General features: G+C 42.4%; 1 protein-coding gene across 18 annotated transcripts in view; it reads left to right on the top strand.

Moving 5' to 3' along the window:
• The window catches only part of Pard3 (par-3 family cell polarity regulator), a 619141-nt gene that overhangs the window by 218793 nt on the left and 382237 nt on the right, over positions 1–18111 (top strand). For all 18 annotated transcript variants that reach the window (XM_004659771.3, XM_045148688.1, XM_045148686.1 and 15 more), the window contains exon 3: positions 3621–3801. In XM_004659771.3, the coding sequence (XP_004659828.2) occupies positions 3621–3801 (181 nt within the window). The remainder of the gene's footprint in view (positions 1–3620; positions 3802–18111) is intronic.

An 18111-nucleotide genomic window follows, 5' to 3' on the forward strand; every position in this document is an offset into this window, starting at 1 on the left:
TCCTGGGTATTATCCAGATCCAACCTGTCTGTTTTTTTTTTTTCCCCCCTTGAAGACTTGTTGGATGTGTGGATCAGAAGAGAGATCGACTGATGGTTATTGGAACGCAAACATGAACCTTCCACTTCATGGACAGTGATGTTCCCATCTGCTAAAATTTGGAATTGAGTCACGTTTTAGAAATTTAAGAGATACTTCTCTTAGTTTTTGAAGGGCATGCAGGGACTTTCAGTATGGGGCGTTTTTGTGAAAGTCTCATTTTCTGTTGCAGTGTTGCTATATATATTCCTGTAGAGTAGGTTTTCTAAAATTATAAAACCTTCCCAATTTAACACAAAATTACCTCATATCTGCACCTGGCACTTAAATTTTGGTTTAAAAGAAAGCTGTAGAATTGTATGTTATTGGCATATTGCAAATCACCAACTGTGATTCTGCCTCTGAAACTCAAACACCATTTGTTCATGACATAGTGCACATCTCATAGTCCTGTGTTTCCTCACAGTGCTGGAGACAGTGATTGAAACCAACAGACATGTCTAAGCACTCCCATCATACTTGGCATTTAAAGGTTCCTTTTTGTAATTTTCCATCTCAATTTTCAGTTTGCAGAAAGGATTTTTCTTTTTTATGCAGAAAGGATTTTTGAGAAAAGATATCAAACTTGAATTTCAATTGATTCAAATTAAGCACCAAAATGTCAAAACTTAATATTTTTAAAATTTATGTGAAGTCATATACCTTGAACTTCCCCTTTTTTTGTTCACCCCGCCCAGGTAAGGTCTCACTCTAGCCCAGGCTTCCGTGGAACTCACTTCTGTAGTGTTCCAGGCTGGCCTTGAACTCACAGTGGTCCTCTTACCTCTGCCTTCTGAGATGCTGAAATTAAAGGCGATTGCCACCCAGCTATTTTTTTGCTTTAAAGACACCCCAAGTTCTGATGAAGAGCTAGGATTGCATATTGTTAACTTATCAGAGCTTTGATTTTGTTTCTATTTTTCAATTTAAAGTTGAGTGTTAACTATAGCCATGGAACTGTAGCTATAAACCAAATGTGACCTACTGCCTGTTTTCGTAAATAAAGTTTTATTTAAACAGAACCATGCTCATTTGGTCATGTGCTCCCTTATGGTCACTTTCTTGCTCTCGTGGAAGTGTAGAATAGTTGTGATAGAGATGATCTGGACCGCAGCTCCAAAAGTATTTACTTGTCTGGCTCCTTTCAGAAAGTGTGTGTTGATTCTTTTTTGGGGAAATGTCTGAGCTTCTAATACAGCCAGGCATTTGCCAGTTAATGTCAGATAAACAGATGATTACTCCATAATCTGGAAACTTGGGTGCACACCTCTAAATACGTCCCTAGATTTTGGAACTGTGAAGCGTTTCTTTTCCAACTTCTGCTGCTTATTGTAAGGTCGAGTCGTCCAAGCTTCCACCCTGCTTTGTTTTCTCTCACCGCCTAACCTCCTACTGTATTCTTTAATCAGCTAATTAGATAGTATGGCACAGCAGGTCTTCCAGCATCCTGTTTGTCTACATGTCTCTATGACATGATGATGGCTTCCTTTGTTTCATGAATTGATTAATCATATGTAAATGCCCATGGAAATAGCATTTGTTCAAGATGAGAGAACTGTCTGTGAAATGAGGATCGCAGTTTTGGTTTCTGCTGATCCGGCTGTAAATGGATCTTTCTGTCCTTTACCCTGTATAGGAGGATGGCCCCTGGGAGGGAGGCAGGAGGGATGCTTCATTCTGGCTATAGACTGCCCTTGGAAAGCTCAACTTTGTGGCTAGACAGAGGGCTACAGGTGATGACCATGGTGGTAGCCAATCTTGATCTCTTTACAACAGCACATTGGTGCTTTAAGAACTGTATTCCTTAGAATAAATACTATGAGTTTTTCATTCCTATAGTATTTCATTGTATGACACCTATTATCTTAAAATTTCAATTTGAAATAGTTACATATTTCTTAAAATTGGGAAACTAGCTATATAATGATTCTTTATTCCTTTTGTCATTCCCTTCTATTAATACCTACTATAATCATGGTGCATTGATAAAAACAAGGAAATTACTATTCAACTGGTTTGCCAACTGGTTTTCAGAGTTCATTTTAATTCTGCCATTCTTTTGAGAATCTTTTTTTTGGCTCTGTACCCAGTCAAGGATCACATTGCTTGTATTTCTCATTTCCCCATTCTCCAATTTACATAACTCATCATTCTTTTCTTTACTTTCATGACCTTTATACTTTGAGTCAGAGGATTATTTATAGAATGTCCTTCAATTTTGGTTTGTCTGATATTTCATGATTAAATTACAGTTAAACTTGTTTGGCAGGAAGACCAACTGTAGAAGTGATGTTATGTCTTTCTCAGAGCATTTTGTCAGATGGTCTATGATGCTGACATCCTTATCGATGCTGACCTTCATCATGGAGTTGTGCCTGCCAACTTTCTCCAGTACAAAGATATCTTCCTCTTTTTTTAGTTGAAACATATCATTTAGGAAAGTCTTTTGAGATATAAATATCCTGCTTCTCATCATATTCTCGCCCATTAACTCTGGCCTTAAATAGTGGAAATTGAGTTTTTCAAATTTAAGCCAGATTATTTCTTTTCCACCCCATTCATCATGGTCATGTCACTGGTTTGTAACATCTGTCGTTTGTGTGCTGTTTGGATGGAGTCTGTCAGGGGCCCTCACCCCACAATACCATCTTGGTTAATTTTAATTATTTATGTTTGGGTAATATAGTAACTTTTATAATTTGTAGATTCAGAGCTACTCAGAAAAAGGTACTTGGAAAACTGTCATTTTCCTATTATAGCTACAGATTGCCCCATGTTTCTTTCAACTCCATTTCTTTTTTATTTCTTGACAATAACCCTTCTCATTAGTTCATTAGTCTTCTTAGAATTTTTATGCTGCAGTGAGCAGACAGAGGTATGGTTTTCCCTCTTTCTCCCTTCCTCCCTCCCTCCCTCCCTCCCTCCCTCCCTCCCTCCCTCCCTCCCTCCCTCCCTTCCTTCCTTCCTTCCTTTCTTCCATGGTTTGAGGTAGGGTCTTGCATAGCCCAAGCTGACTGGAATTCACTATTTAGTCTCAGGTGGCCTTGAACTCTTGATGATCCTTCTACCTTGGCCTACCGAGTGCTGTGATTAAAGGTTTGTGCCACCATGCCCTGTCTGAGGTATTCTTTTTAATCTCCTCTTTTTCCTGTGTCAAATGTAGTTTATATTGTATGTAATACAAGTACCCACATATACATATCTATATGCTTGTATACACATGCTTGTTTCCACTTTTCTACCTCAACAGCACATCCTATGTAAAAAAGCACTTCAAGTCCTCCATCCAAGAATTCTGTGACATCAAGTTGTTATTTTCACCCATGGAACTATGGGGGTGAAGTGTACTACATAAAACTGTGAGGGCAAAGCTTGCAGTTCTAGGGAGACGTTCTCACTAGAGTCTTGCCTCCTAAAACTCAACATTCCTGGATACCTTGCCATCAATATCTCCCACTGTGGATTTGCGTCACAGTGGAATCAGGCATGGTATGAGTTTACTTGCCTTCATTCATGAGCTCTTGTTTACTGTTCACTTGTAGCTGGTGGCGGTGTTCGATGAGCAAGACCCCCATCATGGAGGGGACGGCACCAGTGCCAGCTCCACAGGCACCCAGAGCCCAGAAATGTTTGGCAGTGAGCTGGGCACCAACAACGCGTCTGCCTTTCAGCCTTACCAAGCGACAAGTGAAATTGAGGTCACACCTTCCGTCCTTCGTGCAAGTAAGTGAGAGCTCTTTGTTCTCTGCACATTTTGCTTTCATTTACAGGCGTGCTGACTTCTGCTGCGTGTCTGTGCCCCTGCAAATGGAGTTCATTACGTGTACTCACCAGATGTAGATTACATTTAGACCCTGGGCGGGGGCTAGCACAGGAGAAGTCAGCAGCTGTACATGTGTTAATAGATGGGGCTTAGTTTACAGATGACCTGAGTCTTTTGATTACTAAGGGAAAATAAGGATAATAGTTACAGGTAAATTTCTTGTCTCTATCTATATATTCCATACATTAACATTGCTAGAAACATTCAAAGGTTATCTTACTAAAACAGAGTATAGCATCTCCATTTTTATAGCCATGGCTTATATTACGTGGAGCAACTGGGAAAGAAGAGCCCTCATTTGGCCATCTCAAAGCTGTCCCGCATTTGGGAGAGTAGCTACCAGAACATTGCTTCCAGCAGGGGAAAGTTTGAGACACAGAGAGAATCCATGAGGACTCCTGGGGCACTGTCGTTTCAGGGTATTTGCTTGTTTGAAGATAATTCGTAGCCATTTCTGAAGGTGAGAGGCATTTGGTATAATTGTGAAAATTTTTTTAGAATATAATTTTATTTAATTATTTATTTATTTGAGAGAGAGAAAGAGAGAGGGAGGGTGGGAGGGAGGAAGAGAGAATGCGTGCCAGGGCATCCAGCCACTGCAGGTAAACGCAGGCGCCCCCTTGTGCATCTGGCTTATGTTCCTGGAGAATCAAACTGGGATCCTTTGGATTTGTAGGCAAACGCCTTAACTGCTAAGCCATCTCTCCAGCCTAGCAATTGTGAAACTTTGTATTTGAGCTGTTGGTGACTGTTAGAAGGAGCATTTTAGGAAAATTATAAGTTGAGGTTGGGCATAGTGGCACATACCTCTAATCCCTGCCTTCAGAGGCCCAAGGAAGGAAGATCGAAAGTTTGAGCTGTCCTGTCCTACACGAGACTCTGCCCAAGCAGACCAGAAACAAGGAAATAAACTCTTGCTGGAGTTGCTTTGGGCACCATGTTTGAAAAGGTGGGCTGTGCACTGTACGCGTGGTGGCTTCATTTGTTGCATGCCAGCACATGGAGCCTGTGCTGTGGTGCAGTGGGTAGCCACTTAGAGAGATTATAAAGTTGATTACCTAAGGGTGACTTAATGAAAACTTAATTAGGCAATACAGGTAATCAGGTGCCTGAGCTTGGAAAATAATGTGATTATTTAAGCAATCATGCCTTCATGTATGTATATATAAAACCTTTCTTATGTTTGTGTTCATCTGTTTCCTAAAGTGGAATGTGCCTCTGATTCCGGGGCTCCATAAAGAAAATGTTGGCAGATCAGGACTTTTGTGTTCTTTTGGGGAAGAATTTGAATAGTATGCCTTCTGCCAGCTTTTGTCTCTGGACTGAACTAAATTTCTCCCACACAGCCACCTCCATTTTGCTGGTCCTAATACATGAATTCTGTCTTCAACTCAGAATACCCATTTGACATTCTATTTGTGGGGAAAGGGAAGGTAGATTTCATGTGTATGTGTAGACTGTATACATGTTACTCTATTGCTCTGGGTTTTATATATGAAGTTTGTTTAGATTTAGTGCCTTGTATGACCCTGGATAAGTACATGTTAAGCACTTGCTGTAGCCAGACCTCATGACCATGGTACACTACAGACACGGCAGCAGTGACGATCACGTTCCTACTGTGTCATTGACTTCTATCCAGATGCGGAGCTCGAGTTTGCCTGTGCTTGCCAGGCACCGTGAGAGGTGCCGAGTCTGGAGTAGAGGCAGTGGGACTGCCCGTGTTGCAAAGAACTGGTCAGCACTCATCCTTATTTATAACATGGAAAGCATAGCAGCCAACAGTTTGAAGATATTTGCTTACTTGAGAAATAACTCTAATTAGGCTCTCAAAGAAAGTCCTCATTTTTGCTTTTTTTTAAAAATTTTTTAAAGAGCGATGATGACTTTTCTTTTAAATGAACCCGTTTGTCCCTGTGTTGAAGTCAGGTTCACATTGCTGGCAGAAATCACTCTACCAAGAGCAGATTTTGGGGGAAAAAAGGGTTTATTTTGGCTTACAGGCTCGAGGGGAAGCTCCACAATGGCAGGGGAAAATAATGGCATGAGCAGAGGGTGGACATCACACCCTGGCCAACATAAGGTGGACAACAGCAACAGGAGAGTGTGCCAAACACTGGCCAGAGGAGGAAACTGGCTATAACATCTATAAGCCTGCCCCCCAACAAGACATTGCCTCCAGGAGGTGTTAATTCCCAAATCTTCATCAGCTGGGAACCTGACATTTAGAACACCTAAGTTTATGGCAGACACTTGAATCAAACCACCATGCCCTGTCATGGTTTTTCTTCAGTAAAACTGTAGATATTAAATGTGAAGACATGTTTGGGTTTGTCTTACAAAATTCTCATCTTGCTGGGTGTTGGTGGCACATGCATTAAATCCCAGCCCTTGGAAGGCCTGAAACTACAGAGTGAATTCTAGGTCAGACCTAGGTAGAGTGAGACCCTACGGCTCAAACAAACAAGCAAGCAAACAAACAAAATCTCATCCTGAATATTATCTGTTTTCTTAGAAATTGCCAGTAAATTTACTCTAAGCTTTAAAAATGTATTTAATTTAATTTATTTATTTGGTTTTTCGAAGTAGGGTTTCGCTGTAGCCCAGGCTGACTTGGAATTCACTCTGTAGTTTCAGGCTGGCCTTGAACTCACAGCGATCCTCCTACCACTGCCTCCCCAGTGCTGGGATTAAAGGCCACCACGCCTGACTCCAAGCTTTTTTTTACAGAAATCATTGTGTGGGGCGGGGTCACATGACACATGTATGGAGGTAAGAGGACCGCCCATGTGTGGGTCCTCGCCTCCAGCTTCTCTGCTGTTTACCGCTGTCCACTCTGGGCAGCTGGCCTGAGAGCCCCATGGCATTCTTTTGTCTCTGTCTCCAGTCTCGCTTCAGGAGAGCTCCGATTACAAACATGTGGGACTCCTTCTGGCTATACATGGGTTCTGGAAATTTGAACTCAACTCAGGTCTTCATGCTTGAGGGGTAAATGCTTTACCACTGAGCCATCTGATCTTTTTTTAGTTCATAAAAAATAAACCATGGAACTTTGATTTTGTGAGGTCAGTTCTTCTCAGGGTTAATATTCCCCTAAGAAACATTTCACCATGTCTGGAGTTGCTTCGGGCTGTTATCCTTTGTGGGGTAGGAGTGCAACCTGCAGTTTGTTGACACCAAGGCTGCTGTAAAAGATCTTGGAACTAGCCTGGTACATGCCTTTAATCCCTGCACACAGAAGGCTGAGGTAGGAGAATCACCATGAGTTCCAGATCAGTCTGGGCTAGAGTGAGGCCTTGTCTCAAAAAGAAAATGAATAGAATAATAGAATAGAATAAATAAAAATAAATATAAAATAGCATCTTGGAACCACAGTGCACCAAACATGTCCTCCACAAAGGGCTCAGAGCCAAGGTCTAGAAACCTAGAATTAAATGGATCATTGTCTTACAAGCCAAGGGGTTGCTATCTGAAAGTTGATATTTGAATATTTGAAAATATTCTGAACAACATCCTTATAATAAAGGCTAAAAATGTGATTAGTAGCCAAATAAAGAATGTCTCATAGTGGATAGTTACTCTGTGGGTAGTATTATACACAAATTATTATGTATATATTGGGACAAAAATACAAACTATTTCCTAAATACCAAAGAGATGCATTTGCAGAAATGAGAAGGCAAAATAACTCAGAGGTGGAAGACTATGCAGCACGTGACCCCTGAGCCATCTCCCCGGCCCCCATCACTCCTGCGCTGCCTGACCCATCGGAACCTCATGCTCCTGTCATTGCTGACTCCATTGAGAACACATCATTCTTAGACTAGAAAGAAGGAGCATCAACTTTAGTTAGAGGAGAATAAATCATAATCAGTGTCCACTGTCTGGCAAGGACAGGCTATGATGATTCTGTTGTTTTATTTTTAAGAGAAAGGAAGGTAGAAAGAAGGAAAACCTAGCATGTGTTCACTGAAGAGTTGAACTGATCACGAGCCCAGTAACTAAGCCTTTCGCATATCCTATTTTTTACTCTGGAAGTTACACTTCCCACGAACACAGATCAGAGCTCCTTGGAGAGTTGCTGGAACTCAGGTCTGGACAGGAAATATGTCAGATCGTTACTGTCATCAGAGAGGATGGGAGTTATGGAAAATTACTGGCACTGCCTCAAAGGGCCTGAGAACCAATTCCAGGCCCCTTGCTGGGGAAAGGTAGGAAATTAGGAGATTAATATGGATAGTATTGATACAGGAATTGGAGTTCCTTGCTAATGTGCCAACACACTGATAACTTTGGGGTGTCCAGATTCTTGTCTTATGAATTTAAAAAAAGAAGTCCACAGACCAGCGGGTAAGGTCCAGAATGATTTCATTATAGCTCAGAGCTTTTGCATGGAGAGCCTTAAGAGAAGGGGAACTTAAGGGAAGGAAAGGAGACATGGGAAAGACCAGAACTTAAGAGAAAGAAGCAAGGCAGAGCTCTTGCCTAGGGAGGGAAGAGGTGGTTTGAGAAGCCCACCTTGAGACTTTTTTTTTTAAATATATTTTACTTATTAGAGAGAGAGAGAGAGAGAGAGAGAGAGAGAGAGAGAGAGAGAGAGAGAGAGAAGGGCACGCCAGGGCCTCCAGCCACTGCAAACAAACTCCAGCTGTATGTGTCCCCTTGTGCATCTGGCTTACATGGGTTCTGGAAAGTTGAACTGGGATCCTTTGGCTTTGCAGGTGAACACCTTAACCTCTAAGCCATCTCTCCAGCCCATGTTTGGGTTTTTTATGTGAATCCCCTGGCTGAGTGGCTGAGTGGCTGGTCTAGTTAGTCCAGCTCTGGTGTGTCAGGCATTTGGGGTCAGGATTTCTGGAAAGGGGCAATTTTCCCAGAAATCTTAGTTCTGTAGGAAGAGCTTCTCTGAAGGGAGTGGAAGGACTCCCCAAGAGGCAGAGATAAGGACAGGCTAGACTTTTATGATGGTTCTGACCTGTAGCAATGTGTAATGACCTCGATTTTCCCCTGTAGGCCAAAGGACAATCAGTGTGTTTAGCCAAAAGAAACCTGTTCACTTTGGGGCTCTGTTATCCCTAAACTGCCTCAGTATCAGGGATAAATTCATGCATTTATAGTGATAACAGATAGACAAGCAAACTGGAATGCTAGGGAAGCAAGTTATTATTTGAAAATCCATAAAGGCTCTTTTATTTATTCTACTGAACCAGATATGAGGAAGGCTTCTTTTTGTGCACAGGGTTTGTCAGTAGCTCAATAGCCATGTTAGAGTCAGAGAATTCCAATTCTGCAGTTGCTGGTGAATCATGCTCTAGGTGCTGGTTACTGCAGTGGTCTGAATGTCTCTTGAGCTTCATGTGCTGGAAACTTAGTCCCCAGTAAGGTTGGCATGTGGGCCTCGTTTGTTTGAGACAGGGTCTGCTGTGTCGGCCAGCTGTGGTTAAAGGCATATGCCACCACACCTGGCTGTCATTTTAAATGTTTTGTTCCTATTTTATGGAGTAGGACTAGAACTGTCCAAGCCATCATAAGCTCTTCTTGGGCTAGAGGCACCTTCCCTTTTATATAGTTCTCCCATCACAGAAACACCAATAGCAAAATAATTTATACTGGTTATGACTGCAAATGTTCAATCTTTTTCAATCTATGTAAAATTTAATGGATTTTCATGGATTTTAAAGAGAGGGTTCTTTTGATAAAAGTGAAATATTTCCATTCATTCTAAAACTTGTAAATTACTTAATTCATTTTTGTGATTTCAAACATTGTCTCAGTTCTCACAAATCTTGCAGGTGTTGGGCTTGTAAGCCTGTGGACGCATTGTCCTGGAATACTGCACAGTAGAGAGTGGATGGGAAGATGTAGGATTTTCTTGCCCCACTTGTCTATAGACCAATAGATGGTTTCCTTGTCAAAAGTACAGTTGGAGCCTCCATCTAACCATCTCTGCTTACCATACTAAACATGCTGGGCCCAGAATGACTTAGCAGAATCACTGTGTTTCTCAGGCAGGCAGGCAGGCTGGCCTCCCTCCCTCCCTCCCTCTCTCCCCTCTCCCCTTGTCTACCTTCCTTTCTCCTCTTCTCCCCTTCCCCCCTTCCCTTCCCCTTCCCTCCCTCCTCTCTTCCCTCCCTCCCTCTCTCCCTCCCTTCCATGCCTAAGGAGTTTTTAAATATTTCAGACAGTTGGGGATAGGGAGCCTTACTTTAGAGCCATGGCAAGATTCCTTTGATCTAGAATTCTGACTTTTTAATGTCAGCTCTAGAAGATCAAACAAAGATTCCAGCTTTCTTTTGGAAGTGCCATAAGCCCCATGCAGTTTCTGGGAATAACACTGCTATAAGATTTTTGGCAAAATTTTGATTAAGTACACTTTATTTCAATAACTTATAAACATTAACGTTTTAATTTTAAAACTATACTGAATTTTACATTTTATCTATTAATACAATTTAATTTATGAGGTCTTACTAACATCATAATTTTTTAGAATTTAAGGAAATTGCTGCAATTGTTATTAAAAAATTATGTCCTAAAGTTAACATCCCACTGTTTCCTTTTGATCTCAAAATTTTCCTTACCTAATAATACAGAGATCAAAATTAAAGCTCTCTTCAAAGATAGAGAAGATCCAAGATCTTTGGTTTAGAGATCTGTTCTCTTAACATTAGCTGGTATTAGCATATTATTTTTGGACCTGATTTAAATATATATTGAAAATAGAAATAATATTCCTATTGTATTTTCTTTTGAGTTGTGAAGTGGAGTCTGGCATACAAATGGTATGCTCAGAATTTCACATAATTATTCCCTCACTGTGTAAGTTCCATTCAGCTTATAAAGCCATCCAGTTTTGTTGTAGATGCAGTCTGATTATTACATGTTGACAAGGTCATATATCTATTAATTGGATTGGAGATGGGATACAAAATTGCTGTAATTATTGTAATTTTCTAGCTAATTGCAGTGTTGGTAGTGAATATTTTACTTCTGCAAAGTGAAAAACAGTATTCCATCAGAAGTTGTTTTACAGGGTATTGGGCATTTTGTTTCCTACCTCTGGTGATTTTTGCCCACTGGCTCTCTTGCTGTTGACCATCCCGCCTCCAAATGCCGCCATGTTCATTGGAGTGGGGCTGAGCAGCCCTCTCAGTGTCCATCTTCTGGCCTCCATTGTTTGTTTGCACATTGGAGCCTTTCCTTTCAGACCTGGGACAAAGGCTGGGCGAGTGCCTGCGGTTGGAAGAGGAGTACCCTGCTTTGCTCACCTATGCCCCGACTTAACATTCTCCCTGAAATGAGATTGTTAAAAATTCATACGGTTTCTGCATTCTTTTTTTTTTTTTTTGAGTTGAAAATAGAGTGAATTATTGGTCTGCTCACTTAGTGTTCTAACATAAGGCTTGTGTAACGCACACTCTTGTATATTTTGCTTTATTTAAGCTAAGCTGGCTTCCAATGTCAGGAGCCGAAGTGACATTTTGACAACAATGGTATGCAGACAAGGAGTGTGTGTTCCGAGGCTGTGTGGGGGTGGTCTGCTACCAAGAGGCGGTTGGAATCTCACTGCAGAAGTGGTGCAAGAAGACTGATGTTTTTTCCCTGCTGGGAGGTAAACTGGAGGCGCAGGTGAAAATTGCCAAACCTAATGAGCAATTTGGCAGCTAAGACAGGCTGTCAGGTGATGGCAGTTATGTTCAGAGGACTATGTTTAAATACTACAAACAAAAGCCATCTTCTTTTTTTCCTTCACTGATACTTGGAATCATAATGAAGTGTATTTCGTTCTTTAGGTTTTGTACTAAACAACCAACAACTAACATTGTGATTTAGGTTGTAAAATCATGCTTGTGCTTGGCTGTTCCCGTTTCATCCATCAAGAACGAACAGCATGTGTTTTCTCCACATCAGAGTATAAGCAGGATTAGGCTTCGGCGCTCAGTAAGAAAGCAGACACCATCATTGCTTCGGGGCTGCCGTGGTCTCCATGTTGCAATCCTGCAGTAAACACAACAGCCTCGTGGATGGACTGTGTTGTTGATGCCTGTGTAGGGGTCCTGAGAAACCCTTTTCTTCCTCTGAGCACCTGCACATTTTGACAGGGGTGACTCATCCCCACTGAGAATGGCAGCCCCCTGTACCAGTGACAGACACTTGGACATGGCCACAGCTTCATCTTAACATAGTCTCGTACAGTACCTCCCGCTTCACTTTCCCTGTTTGTACAATTTGGAAACAGGCTCAGCCTGGTAAAGTAACAGCACATTTGTGTTGAAGCAAAGCTCAGCCTAGGTCTTCACATTCAAGACAAGAAATTACTGCTGAAAACAGACCTTACCATTCCTATACTACTTATTATTGCTTGGGTTGGAAGCATTTTTTTTTTCTTTCTTCGAGCTAGGGTTTCCCTCTAGCCCAGGCTGACCTGTAATTCACTATGTAGTCTCAGGATGGCCTCAAACTCATGGCAATCCTACTTCTGCCTTCCAAATGCTGGGATTAAAGATGTGTGCTACCATGTCCAACTTGAAAGCTTTTTTGTAAGTCCTGTCTGGCATCAGTATTTCTTACTTAGCCATCTTTAATATTTAGTTTTGTTTATTTATTTGAAAGAGAGAGAGAGAGAGAGAGAGAGAGAATGGGCATACCATGGCATCCAGCCACTGCAAACGAACTCCAGATACCTCCAGACATATGTGCCACCTTAGAATTGAACCTGGGTCTTTTTGGCTTTGCAGGCAGGTGCCTTAACTGCTAAGCCATCTCTCCAGCTCTTTTATTTTTTCTCTTTCCTGAGGTAGGGTTTTGCTCTAGCCCAGGCTGACCTGGAATTTACTATGTAGGTCAGCGTGGCCTTGAACTCACAGTGATCCTCCTATCTCTACCTCCCAAGTGCTGGGATTAAAGGTGTGCGCCACCATGCCTGGTCCTTTAGCCATCTTTAAGTTGAGTAAATATTTGAGTATTGCTTCCACTCATACCTATGAAACACCTTTTTCTTGTTGCTTTGTTGCTGGCGACAGAACCCAGGGCCTTATGCATGCTAAGCACAAATCCTTTCACTGAACTGTACCCCTCATCCAAAAGGGTTTTTGTTTAAAAAAAAAAAGATAAAAATACCTCAACAGATATAAAGATATGTTTTTAAAAAAATTACTTATTTATTTGAGAGCGAGAGAGAGAGCGAGCGAGAGAGAGAGAGAGAGAGAGAGAGAGAGAGAGAGAATATGAATGAATGGGTGCACCAGGGCTTCCAGCCACTGCAAATGAACTCCAGACACGTGCACCTCCTTGTGCATCTGGCTAACATGGGTCCTGGGGAATGGAGCCTCAATCTGGGGTCCTTAGGCTTCACAGTCAAGTAATTAACCACTAAGCCATCTCTCCAGCCCTAAGGATATTTTTTACTGAATACTGATGAAAAGTCCATTGGCCTGAAAATTACTGTCTTTTTGGGATATTGTACATCACGTGAGCAGTTATAACATTGGCCTGGTAGGTAACGTCTTCTGTCCAGATGGCATCCTAGTCCTTACTGGGACAGGCTGGCCTGTGGGGTTCATCGCTACTCTCTAGGATGAGCCATTGGCTTTATTAGAAGTTGCTTTTGAAGTTAGACTCAAAACAAACTATGGGGACTGAACCCTTCGTTATGCAAAAAGCTCACTCTCATTCAAAACCTGTAGAAGTTTCATACATTTGCCTTTTGTTTTTTGAAATCTGTGTGTTTTTTAAATTTATTAATTTGCAAGCAGAGAGAGACAGGGAAGAGAGAGAGTCAGAGAGACAGAGAATTGGTGTACCAGGACCTCTAGCAACTGCAAACAAACTACAGATGCATTTACCACTTTGTGCACCTGGCTTTATGTAGGTACTGGGGAATCTAACTCAGGTCATTAGGCTTTGCAGACAAGTGCCTTAACCACTGAGCCATCCCTCCAGCCCAGGTTTACCCTTTTTACCCCAAAGATGTATTCCCCACTTCCCAGTCACCTTGCCTTTCCTCACTTCTTCCCTGTCTTTGATGATTAAATTTTACTTGACCTTTAGGCCTTGCCTTGTTGGGAATGTGTCTGATATGTGTTGTACTTACTGTCTGTCTATTAAGATGCAAAGCTGACTGCTTACACCCCAGTGTGTAAGTGTCGATGTGATGCTTAGTAAGGTAGTACTATTGAAATCCAAGCCAGAGAAGGCCATTTTGGAATGGCAGTAGAAATGTGTTGTTACACAGGGGAAACAGTAACATGAAAATGTTTCAGTGCAGCGGTGAATGAGCAAGGTTTCTCTTTTGTTTCCATCTTCCATTTTATTCAAGGGCTCAGGTCTCTTTTCTCTGTTGGTGCCCATCCCAGAGAGATGCACACTGTGGGTTATTTTGTTAGTTTGAAAGCCTTACAGATAAAATCCCCTCTCTCCTTTTGCTGCACTATCTAGAGAACTCTTGTTTACTTCTTGAGAATGTGCTTGTTTACTTTCCCACTGCTTTTAACATTAGAAATGGTCCCTGCTCTGTTTGCTTCTGGGCTCAGCTAGAGATGCTCCTAGTATTTCAGAATTCTAGCATCACTTCTATGATAAGAGGCCCACAGAGAACCACATGCAGCCAGCCAGGTCTTGGGAAGTGTTTCTTGAATACCTCCCTCACTTTTCTCTGGAATGGAGAATTAGTTGTGGTGGGGGGGGATATATTTTAAGGGAAGAAAATAATAAAAGTCTAAATCATTTTGCATTTACTCATTTATATACAATTTGTAATGGATTTGTAACTTAGCATCTTATTATTTCTCAGTTCATTGTTGACTGCGTTGGTGAAATTTCACTGTGACACTTACCTGAGATGATCAACCTTCCAAGGCTGTAATGAAATACCTGAGGAGGATGGGTTTATTTTCGCTCATGGCTTCAGTCTGTGGTCACCTGGCCCTCAGGCTTTGGCCTGTTGAAGTATCATGGCGCTGTGATGAGCCACCTCATTGCTTCCAGGAAACAAAGTAAAGGAGACTAAGGGCCAGGGCCCCTTGATCCCACTCAGGGCGCACCTCCAGTGACCTAACTTTCTCCCACCAGGGTTCCAACATAATCCAATAGTGCCACGGGCTGGGAAAGACTGCTATTACTGTGGCCTTCAGGCGACATTTCAGATTCAAATAACAGCACCCACACATCAGCAGGAATCCTTCTCTTCCGTATGGAAACTTAATAACACCTCTTCCCTGTACTCACACTGTGGTTTGGGCAGAAGTGCAGGTGAGCCCACACGTGCTCAGGCCCACTGCAAAGAACGGGATGATTCCAGTTCTTCAGAAAATAGGTACTTTCAAAGGTACGTCTTCCCGTGTCGTAGACTTGATGCTCCCTTTCAGCATCTCCTCCATACTGCAAGCTGAACTGACACTTAGAATTGTCTAGACTCCATAGAGGTGAACTGTGCCATGGCTTCCACGCCCACTGTTTCTCCCTCTTGGTGTTCCAAGTTCAAGTCCTTGGCTGCCCCTTTCCTCCTGTCCTGTCACATTTATTCCCTACATGTACCTCCTCTCAAAAGTGTAGATTGAGCATTTGCCATGACCTACACGTCTTCTGTTTGGAGTTCAGAGTGCTATCTTCTTTTTTCCAACCTTTTCTTAAGAGTGCCATGGCAAGAACCTGTTGTCTGTGCTGTGGTTCTTTCTACCTCTGTGGGACACTTGGATGCCTTTTCCTTGTCTTTGTAGTATCAACCTTGTAATGAGTATATACACTTACATTCTGTATACATATTCTAGTTGTGAATAAATACATCTAAGAGTATGCATACATAGATGTGTTTGCACACACACATGTGGTAGGTTGATAGAAGCGTGCTTCATTCACTTCATTAATTTCTTTAAATGATAATTCAGTTCTTCTGTTTAAAGATGGGACAGTACCATTGCCTCAGTCAGGGTAGCATTAGACCAAGTGTGGCCTGGAAAGTGCAGTGACCTAGGGACATCTCAGAGCACTGCTGGTAATGCAACCTGTCATCATGTTTAATTAAAGTGGCAGTTTGGGCCATGGTTGATCCATTGGTTAATTCATTATTTAAATCAGCTTGAGAAGTATTTATCTTAAAAATAGAGTGTGTGTTAGTGAATTGGGCTAGACTATCCTGTTGCTTGACAGAGGCTCCATAGTCTCAAGATGTATGACTTAAAACAAGATGCTGTTAAGTGGAATGAGAACATCTAATATTGTTTTCATCATTGCTGTTCTTTTGTGGCTAGAACAGGGGATTGGGAATGGAGGGCAGAAACAAGGTCCCTGATGGAGCAAAAAAGTATAGAGCAAATTGTCTTTCTGGGAGCCTTTACTAGATTCTGGAGGCTGCCTGGGTTTTGGGGTGCTTTAGCCTCCTCTGGCTCCGAAGCCAGCAGCCTTGAGCCTCTCGGACCCGACTGCAGCTGCATCTTTCTGTGGCTTGTTCCTTTCTGCTGCTTTTCAACACACCTGTGTTTACCTGGGTTTCCTTTAGACAGCCAACTGGCCATCCAGCTCTGTTCAGGCTGGTAGAACAAAATGCCTTAGACTGGATCTGGCTTATGGACAACAGAAAGTTCTTTCTCACACTCTGTAGTCTTGAGAATGCAAGGTGAAGGTTGAGTTTAGTAGCCATGCTTCTGGTGTCTGGTGAGAGCTTTCTGTTTCCATAGGTGCTACCTGTGGTGGGCTCGTAAACAGGCTTACATGAACCTCTTTTGCAAGAATACCAATCCCAGCCATCCGAAATGTCCCATGCTGGTGGTTAGGATTTCAACCCAAGGGTCTGAGGACACCCGATATGCAGTCCCCCCAATCCCATCGTGTCCTAATATCAAGGTTTTCACTTCAGTCACGTGGATAAAGTGTTCTTGGCCTGTGAGCACAGTGGCTGCCTATCGAAATGGAGATGTGGAGTGACCATTCTTATGTCTCCCATGCTCTGGAGTTTTTATGTTCTATGACTTCCTCCGCCAACGCTCCACCTCCCAGGTTCCAGGACCTTACAAAATAGTACCAACTGGTACCAAGTCTTCAAACGCATGGGCTTATTGGGAGCATTTCACATTCAAGGCGCAGTGCCCCAGGTAACCGGCCATAAAAAGCAAAACCACCGATGGAGTGAGGACTACCATGCGTACACTTCAGGGTCCCAGAGCAGTGTCAAAAATACCATCTCCATTCCCGGCAGCCTGTCAGTCTGTCATCTCCCTGCCTGTCGTTTGTCTGTGTATGACCGGTCTCTGTCATCGGTGTATCTGTAGCTATCGGTCTTTAGCATCTATCATCTATTAGTCACTTAATGAGCCCGTCATCTACTTACCTGTCATCTAATTTTGAATGCTGGCGATGAAATCCAGTGCCTCATGCTTGCTAGACAGGCCCTCTAAACTCTCAGCCCTCCTGCATGAGTGAAGCTGTGATCTTCCTGATCAGGTGCCCCTGGGTACTCCAGTGGGCCTGTGACCTAGTGACATGGATGCGCTGGCCATTTTCAATATGCCCGGAAGGAACGTAATCACCAGTGTGGTTCACGTCACGTAGTGGTTTATTGAATTTGTTTTCAGTGAGCCCAATGGGGCAATAGTTACAAAGATAAAATCCTTACCATTGTTATGTAATTCTATTTCGTTGATAATAATCTGTGGTAAAAATATTGGTGGACTTTTTAGCTTGTTTGCATAATTAGGAAGATTTTTTATGATAATTACTGACTTTTATGCCGTGTGAAATTTTATTAGGGAAATCCTGTATAAGCTGTGAACACTGAACGTGTCAGGCAGTTTCAGCCTCTTACAGTGCTGTCTGCATCACACGTCTTCCTTCCTTCCTTCCCCATGCGTCGTTTCAGTACTGGAGATGGCTGTCACGTTGTTGTGTGTAATACGCTTCTGTAACCGGGTAGCTAAATGCTGCATGGGAGTTCCGTCTCTGAACACCTGGGTCAGCTGCCATTTGCGAGCAGTTTCAGCGCTGGCGTGTTTTAACAGTGCTTCTGACATGGCCAGAGACGGTCCCGTGGGAGTCTTTGCAAGCACGCTCCCCTCGAAGGCCTGGCCACTTTCTTCCACCTTGCTTTCTCTTCTGGTTGGGAAGAAATGGCTCCTTGGGCATTTACTTGTCTTTTAAGGAAATTTGAAGTTGTTGTTTTTTTTTTTTTAAACTACAGGCCAATTTTCTAGTTTGGCCTATATTTGGTTTATTTTGTA

Source organism: Jaculus jaculus, chromosome 5 (assembly GCF_020740685.1).
Source record: "Jaculus jaculus isolate mJacJac1 chromosome 5, mJacJac1.mat.Y.cur, whole genome shotgun sequence".
Taxonomy (NCBI): Eukaryota; Metazoa; Chordata; class Mammalia; order Rodentia; family Dipodidae; genus Jaculus; species Jaculus jaculus.